Here is a 23114-nt window from a genome sequence, read left to right on the forward strand (position 1 = left end):
ATGAACGATACGAAGGTAGGTGCGTAAATCGCTTGATAAAGATTTTCTTATCCGTTGGTACGGTCGAGAATATTTTCAGTATCGGTTTCCCTTTGCTGACAGATAGCAGAAACACGGATTTTGCTTACGAAAAATATTACCGTCGAGTATTGTGCGTAACGAAAACAAAAAGAGAAAAGAAAAATCCGGTAAGTAAAAAAAGTAACTGAGTGAAATGCTAATGATTAATAATAGAACAAGTAATAAAATTATTATTTCCTTGTTTTTAATCATGCGATAATTAATTATTGTCATTTGTTATAAAAACGTTCTTTTCCTTCTTTTGCCATTTTATTCTTATCTCATTCATTAGCATTAAATTAAGGCTGAATTTATTTTTATTGGCACAAAAAAATTTATCTAAAAATTTGACTACAGATCTAAAAATAATTTTCTTGGATTTTCAAAATTATTATGTACGATATTCAAATTGGTTACTCGAAGATAAACAATTTTTAAAGTTTTATTATGTTGTTTAAGTTTCTTACATAATAATTTTGATGGTACAACAAAATTATTTTCAGATCTGTATCTGGTCAAATTTTTTGTCAGCACAACTGTTCTCTCCTTGCAGATGCATTTTGTACATCATCAATAACATAATTTTAAAATTATATTTAAAAGCATTTTAATTAAATGTAATTCTTATTCTAGAAGCTTTTTACTTTTATCATATATTTTCAGAAAGATTCTAATAATTCTCATAAAATTTTATAATGTAATTAGTAACAGAATATGTTATCAAACTTAAAAATCATAATGTTCAAATACTTAGATATCATGCATTTGATTCGGAAATAATTCGAGTAAAACTATTTTTAAATGCGAAGGCATCAATGACGCCTTCTATACGAATATAGTCAACTTAAACACTTTCGCATTGATTAATCTAATTGACAATCATATTTTTCTTTCAAGATCGTAATGTCGTTTGTGATGTGAAAGGATCGATATATTCATAGTTTGTTCTTATTTCAAATAAAGTCTTAAGACATTAATATGGCTTTATGATTGATTTATGACATTTTAAGATTGTACATGACAATTTTAAGACAATTTTAAATATAAAAGAATCAACTAAAAATATCAACTATAGATTTCTTTTTATAAGCGAATTTAAAACTTTTATTGTTGCTAATTAAAAATAGTTACTTACTTCTCAATAATCTGTAATTGTTGATAAATTTATTATTTATGCACGTTGCCATAACTACCAACTACTTGCTATGTATGCAATAAAAATGTATCTCTTACATGAATTATTCAGGAAAACGAATTTGTTTACAGTGCATGCCGTATGAACAATCGCGTAGACGACAGTAAAGAACCGCTGCAAGAGGATCAACGATAGAACGATCGAATTGATTTCGATCTTAGCAGACAATATTGTGCTGTAGCGAATATCTTTACTTGATTAGAGAGAAAAGATACAATGAATATACGATAATTAGTGCATGTTTTTTATCGGAGTGTAAGTGTAAAAATAAAGAAGAAAAAGAGCAATCTACCAAGTGACACGTTCCTTTTGTTATTAAAATCACGCGTATTGTTTCGAACATCATCAATTCAGCGAAATGGTAAGAAATTTTTATATTACATACAACACGGACATTTCTTGCTTCAAAAATTATTCCTATAAAATTTAATATTTTTTTATCAATTCAAAATCTAATTTTGTATTATCTTATCTATCAAAGGTTTTAATTATTATTATCAAATTTATTTATTTCGATGAAAGCAGATTTCAAGTGTGATAAACGATCTTCTTACTTTTTTAAGAAACTCGTTTCATCATTAACTTATTAAATTATTCATCATTAATTATTAACCAAAATTTATCAATTTTTCGCATTCAAACTTTCTTATCCTTATTAATATAAACTGCCAAGACAAATTTGAATTTGTTAAATAATAACATTACGTAACATTAGTACATTATTTCAAACTTTTTACAACTACCGATAATAATTCCGATAATCAAAGTTCGTTTTCTTCGAATGAACAAGAACTTGAATTTAAAATGTCATTAAAGTCGATCAGATAAAGATAAACGGTTATCGTACATTTATAATTAATCCTTCAAATTGATATCTTCAGATAACATTTACCATTTACTAAACCTGAGTTCTTCAATCTGTATTTGAAGAAACTTCTTAGTACAACTCATTGAATGTCAGTTTAAGACGAAAACAATAAAATTACTGTTAACTGGTATCCTGTCAAATTATTCAAGTCGTTAATAATTCTGGCCTCTGGTCGAGGTGTAAATTCTTTCTATGTGTGTATCGCTGATCATTAGCGCCTGCCTTAGTTAATCAACAATCTAACTCTAGTCCCACGTCAAGCGTCCTTGTGACTTGTGTCCAGGAAGTCTTCCGGAAGCGCGATAAAAACGAAAATGTAATGTGGAGTAGTTTAAATAAAGCAATTCTTCTGTGCACGACGCAAGAAAATGGCGAATATTTGTGCCTGTTGGTGAGTGAGCTACGCAAAAATTCGGTAGTCAGAATAGAGTCATTAATAGAAGTGCGATCCTTTATTATTATTAAATATTAATGGACAATGACAATTGATTGTATATGTATATATATATATATATATATATCTTATAAAACGGGTATTCTCAATATTCAAATATTTCTGATTTCTAATATTTTCATATAGTACATTCACAAAAAGAATAAGTTTACTAGAAAATCTAATTTACTAGAAAATCTAAAAAATTTGGCTATGCAAAAATTGCACTTTACAATTAAAATATATCTTCTCACGAAACATAATGTTGTTTTTCCAAATAAAAAAAATTATGTTTCTAAAATAATAAATTATAATGATTTTTATATATCATTAATCAAGACTAAGCGCGGTTGCTATCATATTATTATACTCATTTTTATGAATAATCTTGCTGCCGGTTGCTGGTGCAGCTGAAGGAGGACGACCGCTATATTTTATCTCTTCTATTGGAATGCCCAAGGCCAAGGCTATCCTATCTCTCACGTAATAATAAGCACCTTGATTCTTATGTTCCTCTTGCAACCACATGATCTGTATAATAATATGCAGATATACAATCAGAACGATCATCAATTAAATATCTTTACACGGAAAAAACACTTTTGCTGAAATATTATATAGATTGAAAGTGATCATAAAAAATGACCTGTCATACAATTATTTTATTTCGTTTATTATTTATAATATGTTTATTTTTTATCTTTATTTCTATTATAGCACTCAATGATCTAACTTCAAAACATTTGTAGCATAACTTTGATCATAGAGATGTAGTATTTGCAACCTTGTTAATGCTCACTGACCGTTTCTATCAAAGAGTTAAATAAAAGTGATTAAAGCGTTTAAGGTTTTTTTTTTGGTCGCATTACCCCTTTTCATCGTGTCTAAATTCAGATAGGAGGACTATCCTTTGCTATACTTGTTTCAACTCTTTTATATACATAGGATAGGGATACTTAATATAACGGATAATACTTTATTTTACGATTACTTCAATCGCTTTTATTTAATGCTTTCATAAAAGCAGTCAAAGAGCACTATCAAAGTTGTAAATGCTACATCTCGGGTATAACTAAAGTTGCGTTGCAAATGCTTCGAAGTTAGACCGTTGAATGCATACATAATACAATACATAATAAAAATAAAAGGATAAATAAAGAGAATTAATGTATATAAATAATAAAAAAAATAAAAGAATTGTATTAATGTTTATCGTTATAACTTTTTAATTATTTTTACTAAAGATAATTGCATTATCTAAAAATTTGACTAAATACACATCTAGAAATACACATCTAGAAATAAATTTGTTGAGCCATTAAAATAATTATATAAAACATTAAAATTGCTCACTAGAATTAAATATTTTGGCATTATGCTTAAATATTTTGACATTATAGCAACCTACATAACAATTTAGGTGACACAACGAAATTATTTTCAAATCCTTATCTGAACAAATTTTTACTTCAGCAAAACCATTCTTTTAAAACTGCACAAATTTAAATTCTCATTAATCTTAAAATTACATATTTTATATGTAATTTTATTTTTGTATACATTCAAAATACTCATATTTAATCTCTCAAATCCAAAGCCAAATGTAACGTATGTAAAAATAAAAGAAAATTTTTGTTTTAAATTTTTATGTTTTTATGTTTGAAGAAAGAAGAATGTCAGGAATTGTAGAGTATAGTTGAAAAGTTAAAAGTCGGTGTATTTGTTAAATTGTAAATAAAAAAGTTATAAAAAAAATTCCAAGAATATTGCTAATTTGAACATTCACTGAATCTTGTATTTCTAAAATTAAATGTAAGTGTCAGTTCTCGATAAATACGCAATCGAAAACTTTTTACTTTTGCTCGCGGATATTTCACCATTTCTTCTGCAAACAGATGATACGGAAAGGGGCAGAGTTGTTCGATTCTAATAATCGCTATCTTATCTTCCAATTGTCGTTCTTGCCGCTCGATAACCAAGTCGTAGTATACTTTCCCAGTACAGAGCAACACCTTCTTCACATTTCCGGGCTTTACGAAAGGATCCGGTAATACGTGCATAAAACTCGTACCTGGTCCCATCTCCTCAAAATTTGATATCGCCATTGGATGACGTAGCAATGATTTGGGAGTCATAATTACCTAAATGATTTATAAGAAGACATTTACATGTACCAATACCAATTTATATGATAACAATCAGATTTGAAATCATATTATACGGATAAATATAAAAATTGGAGTAATTGTGCTTTGGATAGAATCGTTTAGAAAGTTGCTTAAATTTTTTTCTTACAATACAATAAATTCAATGAAATAATTTAGTCGTCGCACGTGTACATGTGACATAACGGAAATGATAAAGTTGAAGGACTAGCATTATGCTTTGTAGAAAATAACATAAATGATATAATCGCGACTTAGTAGATGTAACGTAACGTAACCAGTTTTTTGCTATCGCATTGTAATTTACCTTAGTAAGAAGTGGAAAGTATAAATAATGTTTGGCGAGTTGAATATTCAGTAAGTTTAATTGAGTTGCAAACATGAGAATGTGCCAGAAAATGTTATACATCATTTTCGCGCAATAAAATATTTCGCGAATCATGTAGAACTTTCTAATGTGTTGCTATTCCGGTTCAAGGTTTATGGGTCAATATACAATTTCCGAAAGTAGATTTCCGAAATGAGATAAGAATATTTCAAGCAAAAATCAGGAGAAATATTTAATAACCGATTTTATGAAAAGATATAGTTATAGTATTTCTATATTCTTCAAGAGCTTATACGAACAATCAATTTGAATATTTGAATTTGAAAGAAGGAAATTTACAATTGTTAAATATTTTGAAATTTACATAATAAAGGATATGTATTGTTAAATTTATTTTTTTATCTCAGTTATAACTTTAGTTATAACTATTATTTAAAAGCCAATTTTTATTTAAAAAGTAAAAACTTCGGTATTTTTGAATCTGTAATTGTAATATTCGCGGCGTAAGCATTGCGCAGATAATATGCGCAGATAAAAATTAAACTAATTAATTAACTAACCAACGGCTTGCGGAATGGCATTAACATTTGCCGACGCAAAAGATGAAAAAGATTGGCAGGTGTCGAAGGATAACAGACGATCCAATTTATCTCGAAAAGCTGTCTTGTCATGATTTGCTCGACAGTCTCACCAACGCGAGCACCGGGCTCTTTTCCGGGCACGTGAGTACACTCGTCGTCGCACAGCTGAAGAAATCTTTCTAATCTGGCGGATGAATGTTCCGGCCCCTGAGCCTCCATACCGTGTGGCAGTAACAATACCAATCCTACCTGTCTGCCCCATTTGGCTTGTCCAGAACATAACAGACAATCTAATATAACCTGAAGAGAAATTTACAATTTCGACAAATATTTCTAAAATATCACGTTTTTTTTTCTTTCGAAGTTGTTATACGATATAGCTCATTGTTAATTTAATTTTTACTTTAATCAGATGTTTAATAATTGAGAGAAGAATTATTTAGTCAGCTTAAGAATAAAAAATTAATAAAGCGAGAATATTAAATTTTTGCAAGGAAAATATATAAGTAATTGTTGAAGTTACTTGACAGGTATTAGCAAAATCGCCGAATTGCGCTTCCCAGAGCGTCAGAGTATTGTGATGATATGCTGAGTATCCCAATTCGAATCCTTTTTTTATTGAGCAATCATAAAATATTAATTATTATAAATTGCCAATCGAATAGATTAAATTATAACATAGGCAAGTCATAAACTTCTATTATAATACTGCTGATACTTAAATTATTATTACAATTTTGTTAGATATAGATTTAAAAAATAATTTTTAAGGCCATTAAAAATTATTTTAGGCCATCAAAATAATTAAGATATTCAAATTAGTTTATTATTCTTCTTATTCGATTATTCTTTCTATGCAGAGTTGAAAAAGTTATTTTTGAAAAGTAACTTGTTACTATTACTCATTGAAAAAATTCATTATTTTTCATCATTACTCAGAAAGTATAACGTTATATAAAATACGGACTATAAAATAATGATTATATTTATTACACGGAAAAAAGGATTTTGTTGAAATATCTAAAAATTTAGCTAGATACAAATTTCAAAATAATTTTGTTGGATCATTAAAATAATGTAGGACATTTAAATTAATTGCTAGAATATTAAAAATTTTTAATATTATCTTTATATTTAAACATCTCACATAATAATTCTGATAGCCCAATAAAATTATTTTCAGATCTGTATTTGAAATGATTCAGATCTGTATTTCAAATTTTTAAATACAAAACCTTCTTTCCATGTAGATCTATACATCTATAATATTGCGTTTGCTTCGAGAGAGTGGTGAGAGGGGCGTTTATAATTATTCACATTATATTTCGTAAATGTAAAAATTTACAGTTTAATATTGCGCTAAGTGACCATTTATATTTTAAGGTCAGCAGACTACTAACGCCCGTGAAACGAGATAAATGATTGTTATCGATAACACGTGAATAAGTCAAACGCAACAAGAATAGATATCGCTATCATGTACAATGACATAACAATCAACTAATAGCTAGTTAAGTCTCCTTACCGCATACACCATATTCTGACAACGAGGAATTTGAGACAGTATACAGAGCCTGTCTCGGAAAAACATCGCGCAAAATATTTTTATAGGTCTTGTCTTTGCTCTGATCATGGATAATATGTATTCGTTGAGTAAAGGTGCCACGCTCAACGTCTTGTCCGGATAATCTGACATGGTAACCTTCCTTCAACAGGCTGAGGAAAGCCAGACATTCCCCCATTGCCCAATCTATCTGTCGAGACTCCATGAGTTTTGCTCGTCTGTCCATTGTCCTTAGTACCTGTATATCCGATAAACAAATCAAATCACAAACAATTGAAAATTGGTTCCTTGTCCATCAAATGGATGTAGAAATACCAAGTAGTTATTTTTCCGTTTCTGTTCTAAATTAATATTTTTTCTTTCTTTATTCTCGGATATAAAATTTAAAATTTTGTTTAATATTCCATCCTTCCGTATAATAAAATAATTGATAAAAAGTTAAAGAATTCGAAAATTATTATAAATTTTTAATACGTAAAAAAGATATTAATTTAGAAAATAGGAATAGACTGCTCATTTCTAGTATTAACTAATTCCTTAGCTAATTGTCAAATTTTATAAAAAAGGAATGCGAGCTCAAAACTTTATAACTTCTGAGGTACTAACTTGAAGATGCGCCTCGATGTCTTTTGGAGGAGTAGATATAGCATTGCATATTGTCTTAATAGTTGCGATGTCAATACCGGTCGAGGGTATTTTATTTTGCGGAGTTTGATTTGAAAAGAATTCGGTCCAGGGTACGTCGTACCAGTCGCTCATTTGCATCGTGCTAATAGTTTGTGCTTTCCTGAATTCTTCCTCGCAATGACTTATATATTTTTCGATTTCCTACAAACGTGAAAAAACTTCTCACGTATATATGGCAAAATAAAAAAAAAAAAACATTTTTAAGCAATCAATAATTATTGTTTTCAACCTCATTTGCAAAAGCTTGCGTTATCACGCCTTCTTTCAATAATTTATCGGAATATATCGACAGAACACTGGGATGTTCTTTTATTCGTTTATACATGAGTGGCTGAGTTAACATTGGCTCGTCCATTTCATTGTGCCCACTTCTTCGATATCCAACGATATCTAACACTACATCATTATGAAAAGTAGCCCTGGTGATAAGATTATAATTAATAAAGCTTCTTTATTAACTATTCTAATTTTAATGTAGTTATTTATAAAATAAATTTTATACTTTAATAAAAATTTTCTACTTTTGTTATACCAATAGATTATTCGCTTAATTTAAATAATTTTAAAAAAATATCAAAAAATGTTATTTATAACAATTTTAATTTTAAGTTTAACTATAAAATATATTGTCATCAAATGAATTTTTATATTAATGCGTTAATTAATAACAAATCTTTTTTCTTTAAATAAAGACACTTGAGATTAATTCTTAAAACAGATTTTCTGATTATTTTTAAAGTTTTATTCGCGAAAGCTCTTTTCAAGGTTTAATATTAAATATCTTTAAGATTCCCAAATTCCGAAAATTGCGATTAAATTGAATTTTTGTTACGATAAAGTCAGGATAGCTCAAATAAATATTTTTTCGAAATCCGATAATAAAGATTGATGAAAATTGAATGATATGATTTACCGATATTCGCTGGCCACTTTGCTGCAATAAGTCGCTAAATCGGGATCGTCGGCATGTATATGAAAAATAGGAGCATTAACAACACGTGCAACATCCGTACAATGAACACTAGATCGTGAATATCGTGGGTCGGTTGTAAAACCAATCTAAAAGAATTAATAAATATTTTTAAAAAATTATCTGTAAACAGTGGTAATATATTTAACAATTATTTAATATTTTAATGTTTTATCAATTACTATTAATTAATAAAATAGTAATACAACAGAGTAAATAAATAAATGAGAGAAATATAATATCAATTTTATATATATATATATATATATATATATATAATTATATAATAGTATTTTTCTATAAATAATAATCTTAATTAAAATTTTAATTCGTCTTGTTTATATCAACATTTCTCTAGAAAAATTAATTTGAAAAAAAATAATTAAATTTAAATTCAAATCTACTTGTTTAAAATTAATTATTATTAGTAAGATCCATTTTAAGAATTATTATCATTATAAGGAAACTATCGATTCCTACTTGATTGTTAATTACGAGATGTATAACGCCACCCGTTGTATACTCTGGTAGATTGGTGAGATGCATCGTTTCGTAAACGACACCTTGGCCGGAAAAAGCGGCATCACCATGAACTAGTATAGCCAACGATCTTTTACCATCTAAAGAAGAGATTTATTTGAAGAAAACTTATCGTTTCTTTGAAATTTATGCATTTTTGATACATACGTTTAGAATCACCTTTCGCAACTTGCTCGGCACGAACACGACCGACAATCACCGGATCAATTGCTTCTAGATGAGAGGAGTTCGCCATTATGGCGACAAGCATTTTTTTTTTAGTTCTGTAAAAATTGACATAAATTATATATAATATTAATTTCTCTGTCTCTCTTTATAATATAAATTTAAATATCTCTGTCTTATTTAAAAATTAATTTTACATTGCGTAGCTTTCGTCACCTCTCTAATAATTTTTCTGAGTGCGTCCCGAGATGGTATTTTACATCACCAGAACCGAATCCTTCCAAAGAAATCGGATTGAACTGAGTGAGCACCTGACTCATTGGTTTTAAGCAGATGTTCACTAAGGTATTCAAACGACCGCGATGCGCCATACCAATTACTACAGTTTCGACTCCTGACAAATAAACAAAATTATTTAGGATCTTGTTTAATCTAAAATCTCAAAAATGTATAATTTTTTTTCAAAATATTTTTGTATACTTAATTAAAATTCAAAGTTTGATTGAAGATTCAAGAATCAATTTAGTTACCATTTAACGCCGATGTTTCCATGCATTCCGCCATCGCCGGTATAAACGATTCGCAACCTTCTAATCCAAATCTCTTTTCCGTCCCGTACTTTTTTGCTAAAAAATTTTCAAAACTCACAGCTCTCATAATATTCATCCAAATCCACTTTCGATGCTCCGCCGGCAATTCCCAGGCGCCTGGTATCTCAAATTTTTGCCTCAACCAGTCTAACTAATGAAACATAATATAAATGAAACATAATATAATTTGCAATTTTGTATAGGGATAAAAAATTTTTTAAATACCGAGAATATATCGGTATTTTCTGGTTTTACGTAATAATATAATTATTATATAAAGAAATATAAATCGACTGATATAAATACATTTAACAATTCAATATTGATACTTATTAAAGATTTTTTTAAATATTAATGCTTAAAATATTAATATCACGAAAGAGTAGAGATATTTACTATACACCGGTATACAATTGTTAATAATATTATTGTAATATTCAGTCTTTTGTTTCCTTTTTTATAATTTAAAAACTTTTTTTAAACATTAATCACAAAATACTTGATAATAAACCAAAAAATATTTTTCAATTAATATAATTAATATTTTTGCAAAACATGCATTCTCTAGTAATACAAATATATTTTTTTTTAAATCAAAGTTTTAATATTTTAATCTTTCATATCTCTCTATTTTTAACTTATACATTACTATATTAAATAAAATCTAATGTTTAAACAAATAATCTAATCGCATAATCTATAATCAGTAACAGTAATTTCGTAATCTAATCTTTCGGTGAACATTTGTATGACAGCGCAAAATACTTTATAGCGCAATATTAGATAGCGCAAATTACTTTCAAATGCAACTTTCTAGAAACAACTTTATATTCTTTATAATAATTTATTTTCCTTTTCTTTGCCCATTTAAAATTAATTAGATAAAAAATTGAATAAAACAAATCTTTAACCTATTTTTCAATCATCCATTTCAAATTATATAGATTACAAGAGGAGTATTCTTCTTTATTTAGAAATTAAGGCATATTTAAAAATTATCTTATACATTTTAAAATATCAAGAAAATACTATGTTTTTTAAAATAAAAAAATGTATATATAATTTTTCATTTAACAAAATCATACGCGTGATATGTGTACCATATTAAGATCGTGAATGTATATATATTCGAGGCCTAGATGACCACAGTAGATCTTATTGAGCCTCTTCAGTATCTCCCGTAGCGTCAATTTCCTCTTGTCGCCTCCAATAACGGTTAGAGACCCAAGAGGAAATTCTCTGTCCATGTCTGCCTCCGTCATGCCTTTGAGATGTTGTCGCACCACGATCGCAGGTGGCAGATTCGCGCTGCCCTGAAGTTTTGCCGACTCGGAGTTCTGTATACCCAACGGATCGGTATCGGCTATCAAATGGCCACGTGTCTTGAGCAAATAAAAGAAATAAACGTTAATGTATAGTATAATGTAAGACTTGTGTTGTGCAAAACTTGCAACTTTTGCAAGAGATGTACTTGATAAGCTCGGATCGTAGAATTAATATCAAGTGCACCGCTTATATATTGATCCCCCTGCAACTGATTATCCGACTTCCCTCGAACAGGCTCTTTCGAAAATAATGATCCTATTAAGCATTTATTTGGAAATATAATTAGTAGTAATATTTCTAATTAATCCATAAATTATATTTAATTATAAATAAACATACTTATTTTGTTATTTTCTTTTCTTCTCTATGGCATCATAGAAAGTGATTAAAGCTCTTGCAAGTAACTTTAAACTTTTATAACTTTTATTTTATAAATTGATCGACAATTTATGTAATTTAAGATATTACTATATAAATTAACTGTAAAATTTATTTGCAAAATTTCAAAATTTTATCTTAGTTCATATAATGACGAACATTCTAAAAATAAAATTTAAAAAAAATGTATATAAAAATAAAATGAATTCTTGTATGAACTCTTTTTACAAATTTAATTTATTATGGAACTTTTAAAAGTTTAAAATAAACTCTGCGTAAGAACTTTATCTATAATCATCCTTCATAACATTTTTAACTTACGTAAAATCACATTATTTAAAATTTACTACAAATTAATTAAATAATAAAATTCAATCATGATAAAAGATAAGATTTTTTTAATTCCCAGATAAGAAAAGTAAATATTCTCTTAAAATAAACACATTGTTCATTATTCTATATTGTATAAATTACAATTAATATTAATCATTTTAAATACAATATTAATTTATAAAATTATTATAATAAGATTTATCAAAACTCACTATTGCCCAATTGTCCTCCTTTTAAATTCGATGTCATTAATTTAAGAGCTGATGTACTGACGGGAGTCAATTTGAGTTTGGCATGAGAGACTTTAGGGCTTTCAGCGTGAATTAATTTAAAATATGAGTCCCATGAAGAATTCACAGATTTCGTATCCTCAAGCCAAGCCTTGTATATATAATTCAAATATTCGCTGTTGATCATGTTAAGCACGTTATACTTCCTCTTGCCATTATCACCGTCATGTTTGTGGCGTATCGGGTTATTTTTGTAAAATTGTTTAATAATTGATCTATGTTCAAAGAGATTTTTCCGATTCGGGTGGAGGCAGCGTATGAATTGTTGGTATAAATATGATGTGACAAATCGTGCACTCCGATAATTTTGCACCTTTGCGTACATTGCCCCATTTATCGTTACGAATTATAAATAAATGTTTTAGCGCACGAAAAATAATAAAAAAGTAAAACGATTGAAAAATTTGAAAAGTTTGACCTTGCAAACTTGATTGAACAAACAGATAATTTTATACATAATATTACTTTATGTCATTGTGTGATTTTCGATTAACCTTTTAATTTGTATGTTATGATTATAGCTAGATTTACAAGCAGATTGATCTTCGTTCAAATGAAAGCAAAACAATTGGAATAAAAATTCATACTTCTATTGCTTGAAAATTTCTCAGAAGAGCTTTAAATTGCAATAAAATGGATTCGTTTCCTTTTTTCAAACTGTTTCTGAAAACATTTTATTAAAATATTGTACATAATTTATTACTGTTCAATAATTTAATTTTTATAATTTGATAATAAAGTTTATAATTTAATATAATATTTTAATACTATATAAATATTCAATCATATATAAATATGTATTTTACTAAATTAAATTAAATTATAAATAATTTTTTCTTGTTTTATTTTAATAATTTAATTTATATAATTTGATAATATAATATAATTATTAAATTTTACATATACAAGTACTTGACAAGACTTCATTAAATTAAATTAATCTATTCTTAATGTGAGTACATCTTAACAAAACTAAATATTTTATTAATATTTATTTCTATTATATATCTGACAAAACGTTAAATTTTAACATTGCTAAGATTTAGCAAACAAGAATTTAAATTTCTCAAATCTACACTTCTATTCACAAGTGCATCTAAATTAAATTAGCATACTTTTATTTACAGGGTGCGACATCCTCGGTAGTTAACGATCATAGAGTCGTAAAGATTAATTCTGGAGATGATTCACAAACACATTTTGTTAGCAATCGGATCATATCACATAAGGTATTTTTATCATTTTATAAAATTTAGAAGATTTAATATTAAAAAAAAACCTACGTCATAATGTAGGAAAACATCAACTGACGGCATTCAGCAAATATCTCAAAATAATGTTCATTATTCATTATTCTTTCTCATGTCTAAAAATAGACAGTAATCGTATTTATCTTCATCTAATCTGCAGTATACGATATGGAACTTCATTCCAAAGAATCTCTTTGAGCAATTTCGACGAGTGGCAAATTTTTATTTTTTAATCACGACGATAATCGCGCTTATAATAGAATCGCCGGTCTCGCCGTTAACCAGCGCCTTACCTCTAACGTTTGTCATCTTGGTAACAGCGATTAAACAGGGATATGAAGATTATCTCCGTTACAGAACGGATAAACGAGATAATCGGAGATCGGTTAATGTCATCCGTAACAAATGTCTGCAGGTTCGTCGTGCAATATTTTTTATGATATTCTAAATTTTATGTTCTTAATGTCTAATAATAAAGCAAAAATAAAATGTGTTACAGTATTTACATGTCTAAGATTTTTAATACATGTTTACAATTTGCATTTATTAAAAATTTTGTCAAAGCTGTTTCGAAATTTGTTTCTGATTTCAGGACGCAAACCAAAGTGTAGGATAATTTTGGAATTACTAGATTAAGTCTATTTTTTTTACGTTTTATATATAAATAATGTACGATACTTATAGGATATATATTGCGAACAAATAGTGGTGGGCGATCTTGTAAAAGTCTGTCGAGACGAGGATGTGCCCTGCGATATCGTCCTTCTTCATAGTGAGACTCGAGGATGTTGTTACGTCACGACATCTAATCTAGATGGTGAAACGAATTTAAAGGTAATCATCTTTACATCTCATCTATTCAAAGTAAAAACGCATTTTGTTCTCTAGCAAAACTTATGTTATATTAAATAAGAATTTTTATGTAATATGTTTCTTTTCTCTTTTTAAGTGTATATGTTATTTTTATTTAAATAGAAATACTTTTTATCGCAAAATTCCAGACGTTACTCGTCCCGAAAGTGGTCTCAGCGATGTCACTTTCGGAAATAGTGGCGATACAAGCGACGATTACGTGCCAGCAGCCCTTAGCTAATCTTTATAATTTCCACGGCAAACTCGAGATTAACGATGGCAGCGAGATAATTAGCGGACATCTGACAATAGATAATCTTATGCTTCGTGGATCAAGACTGAAAGATACCGAATATGTGATCGGCTGCGCGGTTTACACCGGGCAGGACACGAAACTGTCCCTCAATTCAAAGATAGTCAGCAATAAATTCTCAACTGCCGAGAGGTAATTACGCTTAGGCAAGCCTCTTTTTATTCATAGTAATTTGATGTCACTTCGTTTTCGCTATATATTTTTCGCTGGCATTTTCGCTATAACGACTATCGCCTGAACGCTATAAATAGCTTAAAAAAATATCTTTGCTGAGATAACTTGTAATTCAATTTACGTTTATCTGAGTTCATTATCATTCGTAGATCTATCAATAAGTATCTTATTGTATATGTCGTGATACTGTTACTTGAAGTGTTGGTGTCTACTTTGTTGAAACTATACGTTGAATCCTACCAAGGATGGGATAGTTATCTAGGACCACGGCCTAATACCAATTTTTTCTCGTTAATTACGGATATTATGAGCTTCCTTATTTTATTCAATTACATAGTACCGATATCATTGTATGTCACCATCGGTAAGACATTCTTATTTACAATTTCTTTTTATTCAATGCAAAATTATTTATTATGTCTTTCTACAATTATTTAAATTTCTTTTAAAATACTCTGCATAAAGATGTTTATATTTATAAGATGCATTTATAAAAAGATTCTGTCAACTTCAGTAAAAGTTTTACTTGTGTTTTACCAGAATTGCAAAAGTTCCTCGGCTCCTTTTTCTTCGGCTGGGACTTAGACATGTACGACGCAAGCAACGATCAGCCGGCGCTCGCCAATTCGTCAGACTTGAACGAAGAGCTCGGCCAGGTTGAGTATCTGTTTGCTGATAAGACTGGGACACTCACTGAAAATCTGATGGTGTTCAGGCGCTGCTCGATCGATGGCAACATATACATGGAGAAAGATTGCGATGGAAATCTTTACTTATTGCCATCAAGCGGAAATGAGAAGGAGGCCATCAAATTGTCAGCGTGGGAGGTAAAAAAAAAATATGAATTATGATTCATCAATAAGAAGAATTGTAATTTTATTATTTTTATTAAAAAAGTAGTTGACTTTAATTAACGTGAAAAATTATACCGCTATGTGATTTGATGAAAGAATAATTTTATTAATTATGTGGCAGCAATTACGAATACCGAATTATAAATAATGATTAACAATAATTATAATTAATAGAATTATTGATAATAATTATTATCATAATTAATAATAAAATAATAATTACAAGTAACAGAGTTTTATATTATATATATATATATATATATATATATATATTTATATATAAATAATGAATAAACATAAAGATTCATAAGATTATACTTGTTCTTTTTCTCGAAGAACAATAATTTTATTATAGAATCCGTAATTGTAGGGCGACATTTGGCATTTCATGATAAGCATATCACTATGTCATGTGGTTCAAATAGCGCCGCCAAATCGGCGTCCTGAAATCATAGCTAAACGAACTCAATTTCGCGAGAGCTTCAGGTTAAAAAAAGTCACGAGAGTCAACAGCTCGTTGATGATGCATCCGGATCTGCCAGAATACCAGGTAAAAATAGCAGTTCAAATACACGTAATCTCCTGATAAGATTCCGCTAAAGCTACCGTCTAAAATGGAGCGTAAACAAATGTAATTGTATGTACATACATAACAAGATATTATACAAACACACTTGACATATGGCAGGCGGCATCGGCAGACGAAAAGGCATTAGTAGAGGCAAGCGCTAGATGCGGTGTTGTTTTTCAAAAGAGTACTAACGAGGAGATGCACATCAAGATCAAGGAGAACACGCTAGTCTTTCAGAAGCTGGAAATATTGGAGTTCAGCTCTGGTACGTGGTCATGATATCAAATAAAAGTATACAATTTATAATGGAAATGGAATACATAGCATAAAAGAATTTTACACTTGCTATTCACTTGTATTTTTATGCCTTTTTACAGCATGTTTAAAACAATCACATATATTATTATTATTATTGAATCTTATTATTATTCATAAATCGCACATTTAAAATTGTTAGTTAAAATGAGAGATTGTAACTTGCGCAATAAGATGTTTTAATTATTCAAATAATTGAGTTTTAAAATTAAAATTAAAATTACATCTAGATTTAGATATAATTTTAATGAATATTGCTACTGTTATGTATCTTGAATAGAACGAAAGAGGATGTCAGTAATTGTAAAAGATTCAGCGGGAGATATCTGGCTGTATTGCAAAGGTGCGGATTCGGCTGTTTTACCGTTGATAATTGAAGGAAAGATACAAAATGCTGTTACCCATGTCGCCGATTTCTCTATGGTTTGTTATTTTGTTGATAAAACAATAATTATATTAATTAATTGATATTCATAAATACGACACGTATAAAATTGATCCAAACTTGGACACAAAATACTTGACTGCATATAAATATCTTATATTTTTTTTTTGTTTTAATGTGTCTTAATCAAATTATTTTAATATTATTAAAGTAATTTTGATTAAATTTTTATTAATTAGTGATTAATGTAATTGACAAAATTATACGTAGTTAGTTAGAAAATAGTACGTTAGTTAGAAAATAATTATGGACATAATTTTTAGTATCATAGAGTTAAATCAGACTCTACAACATTTCTTTCCTTTTCTCCGCGGCAATTTTAAAATAAATTTTTTTATACATATGTAAAAAGGAATTTTATTAAGTTTATATTGTACTGCAAATCGCAATCGTATTTTATGTTATAGAAAACATATTTAGTTATATATTTTTGTATTATACAGTATATAAGTATATAATATATTTAGTTATATATTTTGTATTATGTATATAAAAACTATTAGCTTAGAAAAGCTATACATTAAAATGTTTTAATCTTCAGAGAGGTCTGCGAACGCTGATAGTGGCGTATAAAAAAATGCAGCAATCCGAGTACGAAAGGCTGCAGCAGAATATCGAGGAGGCCAGACAGATAATTGGCCCGGAAAGAACGACGCATATGACGCGTGCTTATAATCTTATGGAGAGCGGGCTTACCTTGCTTGGAGTAACTGCGGTGGAAGATCGCCTACAAGACAAAGTACAAGAAACCTTGGAATGCCTACGAGTCGCTGGCATCAAAGTTAGTTCGTTGCACCGTCTTTGTATGGATTATCAAAGGGATTTTTTTATTTTTTATGTCGCATACTTTCACAAAAAAATTGCTTCTGTGGCATAGCTCTGTCGATTGATTTGTTGACTTTGGAGTTACAATTATCTTTAGGTTTTATATAAAAAGATTTATTAAGTAATAAATATTATTAATAATAAACAAATGAACCTGGCTAAATTTAATAAAAATGAGAAAAATAAGGGGCATATAAGCCAGATCTTTTTGCTTGAAAAATTTTATTTATTGAAGTAACAACATTAGACGTTTCGATCTGTATTAGGTCATCTTCAGTTCAATATTATATATAGAATCAATCAATAAGATAAATTATATTAAAAAAGTCTCCAATCACTTGCTCCCAACATGAACAGATAGAAACATAACAATTCAGTAACGATTTGATACAGACTGGTCGACTTTTCGCTCATGGATACCACTAAGAATACCTTTGGCCATTTGTCTGATCTGATCTTTGTCATGTTTTTACCTGTTCATGTTGAGAGCAAGTGACTGGAGACTTTTTTATTTATCTTATTGATTGATTCTACATGTTACTGAAGATGATCTGATACAGGTCGAAACATCTAATGTTGTTACTTCAATAAAGAAAATTTTTGAAGCAAGAAGATCCGACTTAAATGCCCCTTATTTTTCTCATAAATATTATTAAATTATAATAGATTAGATTAAATTATTAGATTATAATATTATTAAAAAATTTCTTATTTATTTTATTTAATTAATGATATCAAAGATTGTTTAAAGGCATTGTGAATAATTTATATAAAAAAAAAAAAAAATATTAAGAGCAATCTCAGTTAAATGAATTAAATTGCCTTCATATTTTTTTTTAAATATATTATTCAATTATTTTATTAATGATTTATGCATCTATATTTTTGAGAAATTTATATTAAAAAACTTTGTCTGGCAAACGCTTTTTAAAATCATGAAAATATAATTTCAAAGATAGAATGTTTTGAATACTTTTATTTAATTAAATTAATAAAATTAATTAGGTTTAAAAAATAATAGCACACCCTTTCGTAGATATGGGTGCTTACTGGAGACAAAGCAGAAACTGCCGAAAACATTGCTTTTCTCTGCGGCCATTTCAAGAAAGGTACCGAGGTTCTAAGACTGATGGATGAGCCCTCAGGGCAAACCTGCTTTCTAATTCTCACAACTTTCGAGTAAGGGTATCCGAAATTACGTTTTACCAATTTTCAATCGTTAATTTTTGGCTTCTGCATTATTTCTCACAATTAGTTTTATAGATTGAATAACGAATTTCTTAAATTATTAAATGAAAAAGGTTATAAATTATTATGCGTATTCCATTTGTGTGTACGTATATATGTAGATAAAAAATAGTTAGTTTTAAGAAAAACTAAACGACGAAATGTACACTGTCGAAAATATCTAAATAAAAAGAGTCTAGCAATATAACATAAAATGCATATTATATTAGTTCCGCGTAAATATTTTACAGACGAAAAGTAAAATTGGAACCGTACAAGCAATACGGATTGATAGTAGACGGTGTCAGCATAGCGGCGACGTTAAGAAGTTATCCGGAATTATTTAAATCCGTTGCGATGACATGCGAAGCGGTTGTCTGTTGTAGACTGACGCCTCTCCAAAAGAGCGAGGTTTGTATTCTCTCTGAACACTCCGTATAGAAATAGCAAAAAAGTCAAAATGAAAATATTATATGTAATTTATTTATGCAGATTGTGCATCTGATAAAAACGGCGCGAAACCGTCCGCAAACTGCGGCCATCGGCGATGGCGGTAATGATGTTTCGATGATACAAGAAGCACATGTAGGTATCGGCATAATGGGAAAGGAGGGTCGCCAGGCGTCAATATCCGCCGACTTTGCCTTCACAAAATTCAAATATCTGAGAAAAGCAATTCTAGTGCATGGGCACTGGTATTATTTACGCATCAGCCTTCTGATGCAGTATTTCTTTTATAAGAATGTGGTGTTTATAACGCCGCAGGTGTTGTTCGGCATGCACAATGGTTTCTCTACGCAGGTAAGACGTCTCCATTTATTTCGTATATCGAAAAATTTCCTTTTTCTCTTCCTCTAGTTTCTCTCTCTTCTTTCTTTCTTTTTCTTCTTTTGTCACTTCTTTCTTTTGTTTTCTTTATATAGCATTATATCTTTCAATTTGATAGTTCTTTAAAGCACATAAATCTTTCTCTTCGAATTTTGACTTTATAACAAGTTTATTTAATTTTTGCATATTCTTTTTTTGTTTTTGTTGTCTAATAACTTATTAATATGTCCCGTAAAATATAATTCTTTAATTTTATAGGAACTTTATGATGGTGTATTTCTAATGGGCTTCAACTTAATATTTACATCACTGCCGGTATTGCTATATGGATTATTGGAACAAAATTATAACGCGAGGAAACTCATGGAGCATCCATACTTGTATAAATTAAATAAAAATAATTATTTAATGTCAAGACAACAATTTATGGTGTGGCTGCTTCTAGGTCTGTAAATACAAATTCGATATTTCTTGGCTGTAAAATTATGTAATAAAATGTAAATAAATATGATTATAGATAAGTTTTATGAAAAGTTAATGCAATAAATACTAACTGTTAATTTGTAGGTTTATGGCACACATGTGTAACATATTTTGTAGTATTTGCTGTGACAACTATCAATCCTACGTATTTATATGATAACACACCAGTTGAGCATTGGACTTACAGTACATGCATTTTTCATATAGTCACTTTGCTAGCAAATGTACAGGTATGTCACGAAGCAGACATTGTTTTGTACATTAAGTCTGCAAAACACAAACTTTAAAACTCAAACAAATTATAATATTTATGTATCGCAATTTTATTATAAGATCAAATGTTTCTAGAGCTTTTTGAAAAATAGCATGACTAACTATACTTCAGATAAAATTGATTGTTTATTATTTCTAGTGTCTATATAAATTATAAATTTTATCATTGTTACAGCATGTTAATATTGCATTCAAAAATATTAATGTTTAATTAATATAGTATTATTGTCAGGATAAAAAATGTATTTTAGATTTTGACATTCATACAATTTATCAATCTGCATTTATTAACAAACACAAAATTCTAAATTTAATATAAAATTCCAAATTTATTATAAAATTTCATAATAAAATTAATATAATTTAGTAGTTTGGTATTTTTAATTAAAGAATCTTTATTTATTGGAATTTATTGAAACTATTTATAGAATTGAATTATTTTGATAACTTTCTGGCAGACACTTTATTTATTGCTGTTGATAATATTGTTTCAGATTTTAATGCGCAGTTTATATTGGACAATTCCACTTGTTCTAGGCGTAGTGCTATCCGAATTAATATTTTTCGTAAGCACATTTTGCTATTCACTTATAAAGGTGTAAGTACAAAATCTATGATATTAAAGAGATTGATAGTAATATATTTATTTATCAATAGTAATATATTTATATTTACAAACAAAATCATTTCTACCCATGAAATTCTACTTATAATTATTTTCATATCTTTTCAGGAAGTATGATGGTGATATGTTTGGAGTCTTTCAAAAATTATTAATGTCACCCATGTTCTGGTTACTCACTATACTTATCGTCGTTGCTTGCTTAATACCTGATTACTTAATGATGACATATAACACCTATAAACCAATAAAAATTCTTCGAAGAAATGAAGAACCTCCGCAAATTTGTGATTGCAATAGTGACGATAGTGAATCCAGTTCTTGGCAAATGGTAATAATATTTGAACATAATTATTGGACTCTTTCTAATTTTTAATTTTTTAATTTTTAAGCAAATTATCTATACATAAAATTAAAAAAAGGTAGATATATTTGTTTATTAAAATTAATCGCAGATTACAAGTAGCAAATAATTGATAATATTTGATGCATTTAAAATTTCTATATCATCCATCTTAAACTCTAGTCTTTACAACATCTAACATCTAATTTTATATGGCTGACCTTAAATGTATTAAATTTCTAACTTTTACCGACTATAAATCACTATTCTCAATTTAGTTTACATTTAATTGCTTCTATTTAATATACTTTTTTTAAATATTGCTACTCATTCTTAAAAAATAATTGAAATTATTAAAATATATATTATTATAAATATTTAATAATAAATTACATATAAAACTTTATTTAAAAAATAATAAGTTATGTAATGTTTTTATAATAATATCAAGATTATTAAGGACACATTGTTATTATTTTAGAGACACCGTGTATTTCCATGGAGAGGTAGCCTTTCGTTGCAGAAAGTTAAATAATATGCTAGAAAGACCAGCATACACATTTACATTTCAGTATTATTTATGTATATATATATGTGTAAAAAAATATTTATTTGGAATCTTATATATAATTTATTTTGTACATTGCAATTTAAGTTGCTGTGGTATACGACTAATATCGTATTAAATAACTTTAATTATCAATTGATATAATAAAATCAATCAGGAGTTTATTAGTACAAAATTAATTACAGTACTATTAATAAACTTTTCGTCTATCTTGTAAGTTTCGAACAAAGTAGAAAAAAATTATTTATATACTTAAATTATTTTTTATTAAAATATTTATAAAATAAAAAAATATAATATTTAATGATAGTAATAATATTTATAAAATAAAAAAATATAATATTTAATGATAGTAAAAGGAAGATACGTAAATTTATGCATAGATGCATAAATGTTGAACTAGGCGTAATTTTCACAAATTGTTATCACATAATTGTTACGGTCACAGTTTGCGAAGTATTAGTCGATAAATTAGTTTTTGCATTTAAAATTATATTTATCAAGGTTTTATTTAAATAAAAATTTAAATAAAAAGAAATTATATTTATTAGATAATATTTGTTAAAACCTAAAAATCCATAACAATTTATTAAATAGAATAAGTCAGAAAATTAAAAAAATTCTTTGGAATTAAAAAAAAATCTTCCTCTCGTAAAAAATATTACAAAAGGCCTTTACAATACAATCATTCTGAAACA

The 23114-nt window shown here is 28.1% G+C and overlaps 3 protein-coding genes and 1 long non-coding RNA gene across 4 annotated transcripts; 2 read left to right on the forward strand and 2 right to left on the reverse strand.

The window, feature by feature from the left end:
- Positions 1 to 122: 122 nt before the first annotated feature.
- On the forward strand, positions 123 to 1546 carry LOC105429823 (uncharacterized). Its single transcript, XR_968151.2, has 2 exons — positions 123 to 188; positions 1327 to 1546. It is a non-coding gene; the product is annotated as an uncharacterized LOC105429823 (long non-coding RNA).
- Positions 1547 to 2758: 1212 nt separating this feature from the next.
- On the reverse strand, positions 2759 to 5603 carry LOC148937557 (2-oxoglutarate dehydrogenase complex component E1-like). Its single transcript, XM_089072232.1, has 2 exons — positions 4413 to 5603; positions 2759 to 3087 (listed from the first exon to the last, which is right to left on the reverse strand). The coding sequence occupies exons 1-2, from the start codon at positions 4689 to 4691 to the stop codon at positions 2887 to 2889; spliced, it is 480 nt and encodes a 159-aa protein (XP_088928358.1). The 5' UTR covers positions 4692 to 5603; the 3' UTR covers positions 2759 to 2886.
- Positions 5604 to 5651: 48 nt separating this feature from the next.
- Positions 5652 to 22954, forward strand: LOC105429820 (phospholipid-transporting ATPase IF). The gene is made up of 19 exons (XM_089072233.1): positions 5652 to 5771; positions 13601 to 13702; positions 13884 to 14138; positions 14408 to 14557; positions 14725 to 15020; positions 15212 to 15426; positions 15603 to 15889; positions 16287 to 16466; positions 16605 to 16752; positions 17083 to 17225; positions 17789 to 18028; positions 19109 to 19251; positions 19551 to 19710; positions 19792 to 20100; positions 20386 to 20572; positions 20695 to 20840; positions 21378 to 21481; positions 21617 to 21836; positions 22330 to 22954. Exons 1-19 carry the CDS (start codon positions 5652 to 5654, stop codon positions 22381 to 22383), a joined length of 3459 nt encoding a protein of 1152 aa, XP_088928359.1. The 3' UTR covers positions 22384 to 22954.
- LOC105429821 (2-oxoglutarate dehydrogenase, mitochondrial-like) lies at positions 5858 to 12600 on the reverse strand. Its single transcript, XM_089072202.1, has 11 exons — positions 12396 to 12600; positions 11247 to 11599; positions 10087 to 10297; positions 9773 to 9950; positions 9539 to 9654; positions 9332 to 9471; positions 8795 to 8940; positions 8111 to 8300; positions 7801 to 8022; positions 7156 to 7432; positions 5858 to 6239 (listed from the first exon to the last, which is right to left on the reverse strand). Exons 1-11 carry the CDS (start codon positions 12598 to 12600, stop codon positions 6079 to 6081), a joined length of 2199 nt encoding a protein of 732 aa, XP_088928328.1. The 3' UTR covers positions 5858 to 6078.
- Positions 22955 to 23114: the final 160 nt, after the last annotated feature.

Source organism: Pogonomyrmex barbatus, unplaced genomic scaffold, assembly GCF_055798465.1.
Source record: "Pogonomyrmex barbatus isolate J1 unplaced genomic scaffold, ASM5579846v1 scaffold13, whole genome shotgun sequence".
Lineage (NCBI taxonomy): Eukaryota > Metazoa > Arthropoda > Insecta > Hymenoptera > Formicidae > Pogonomyrmex > Pogonomyrmex barbatus.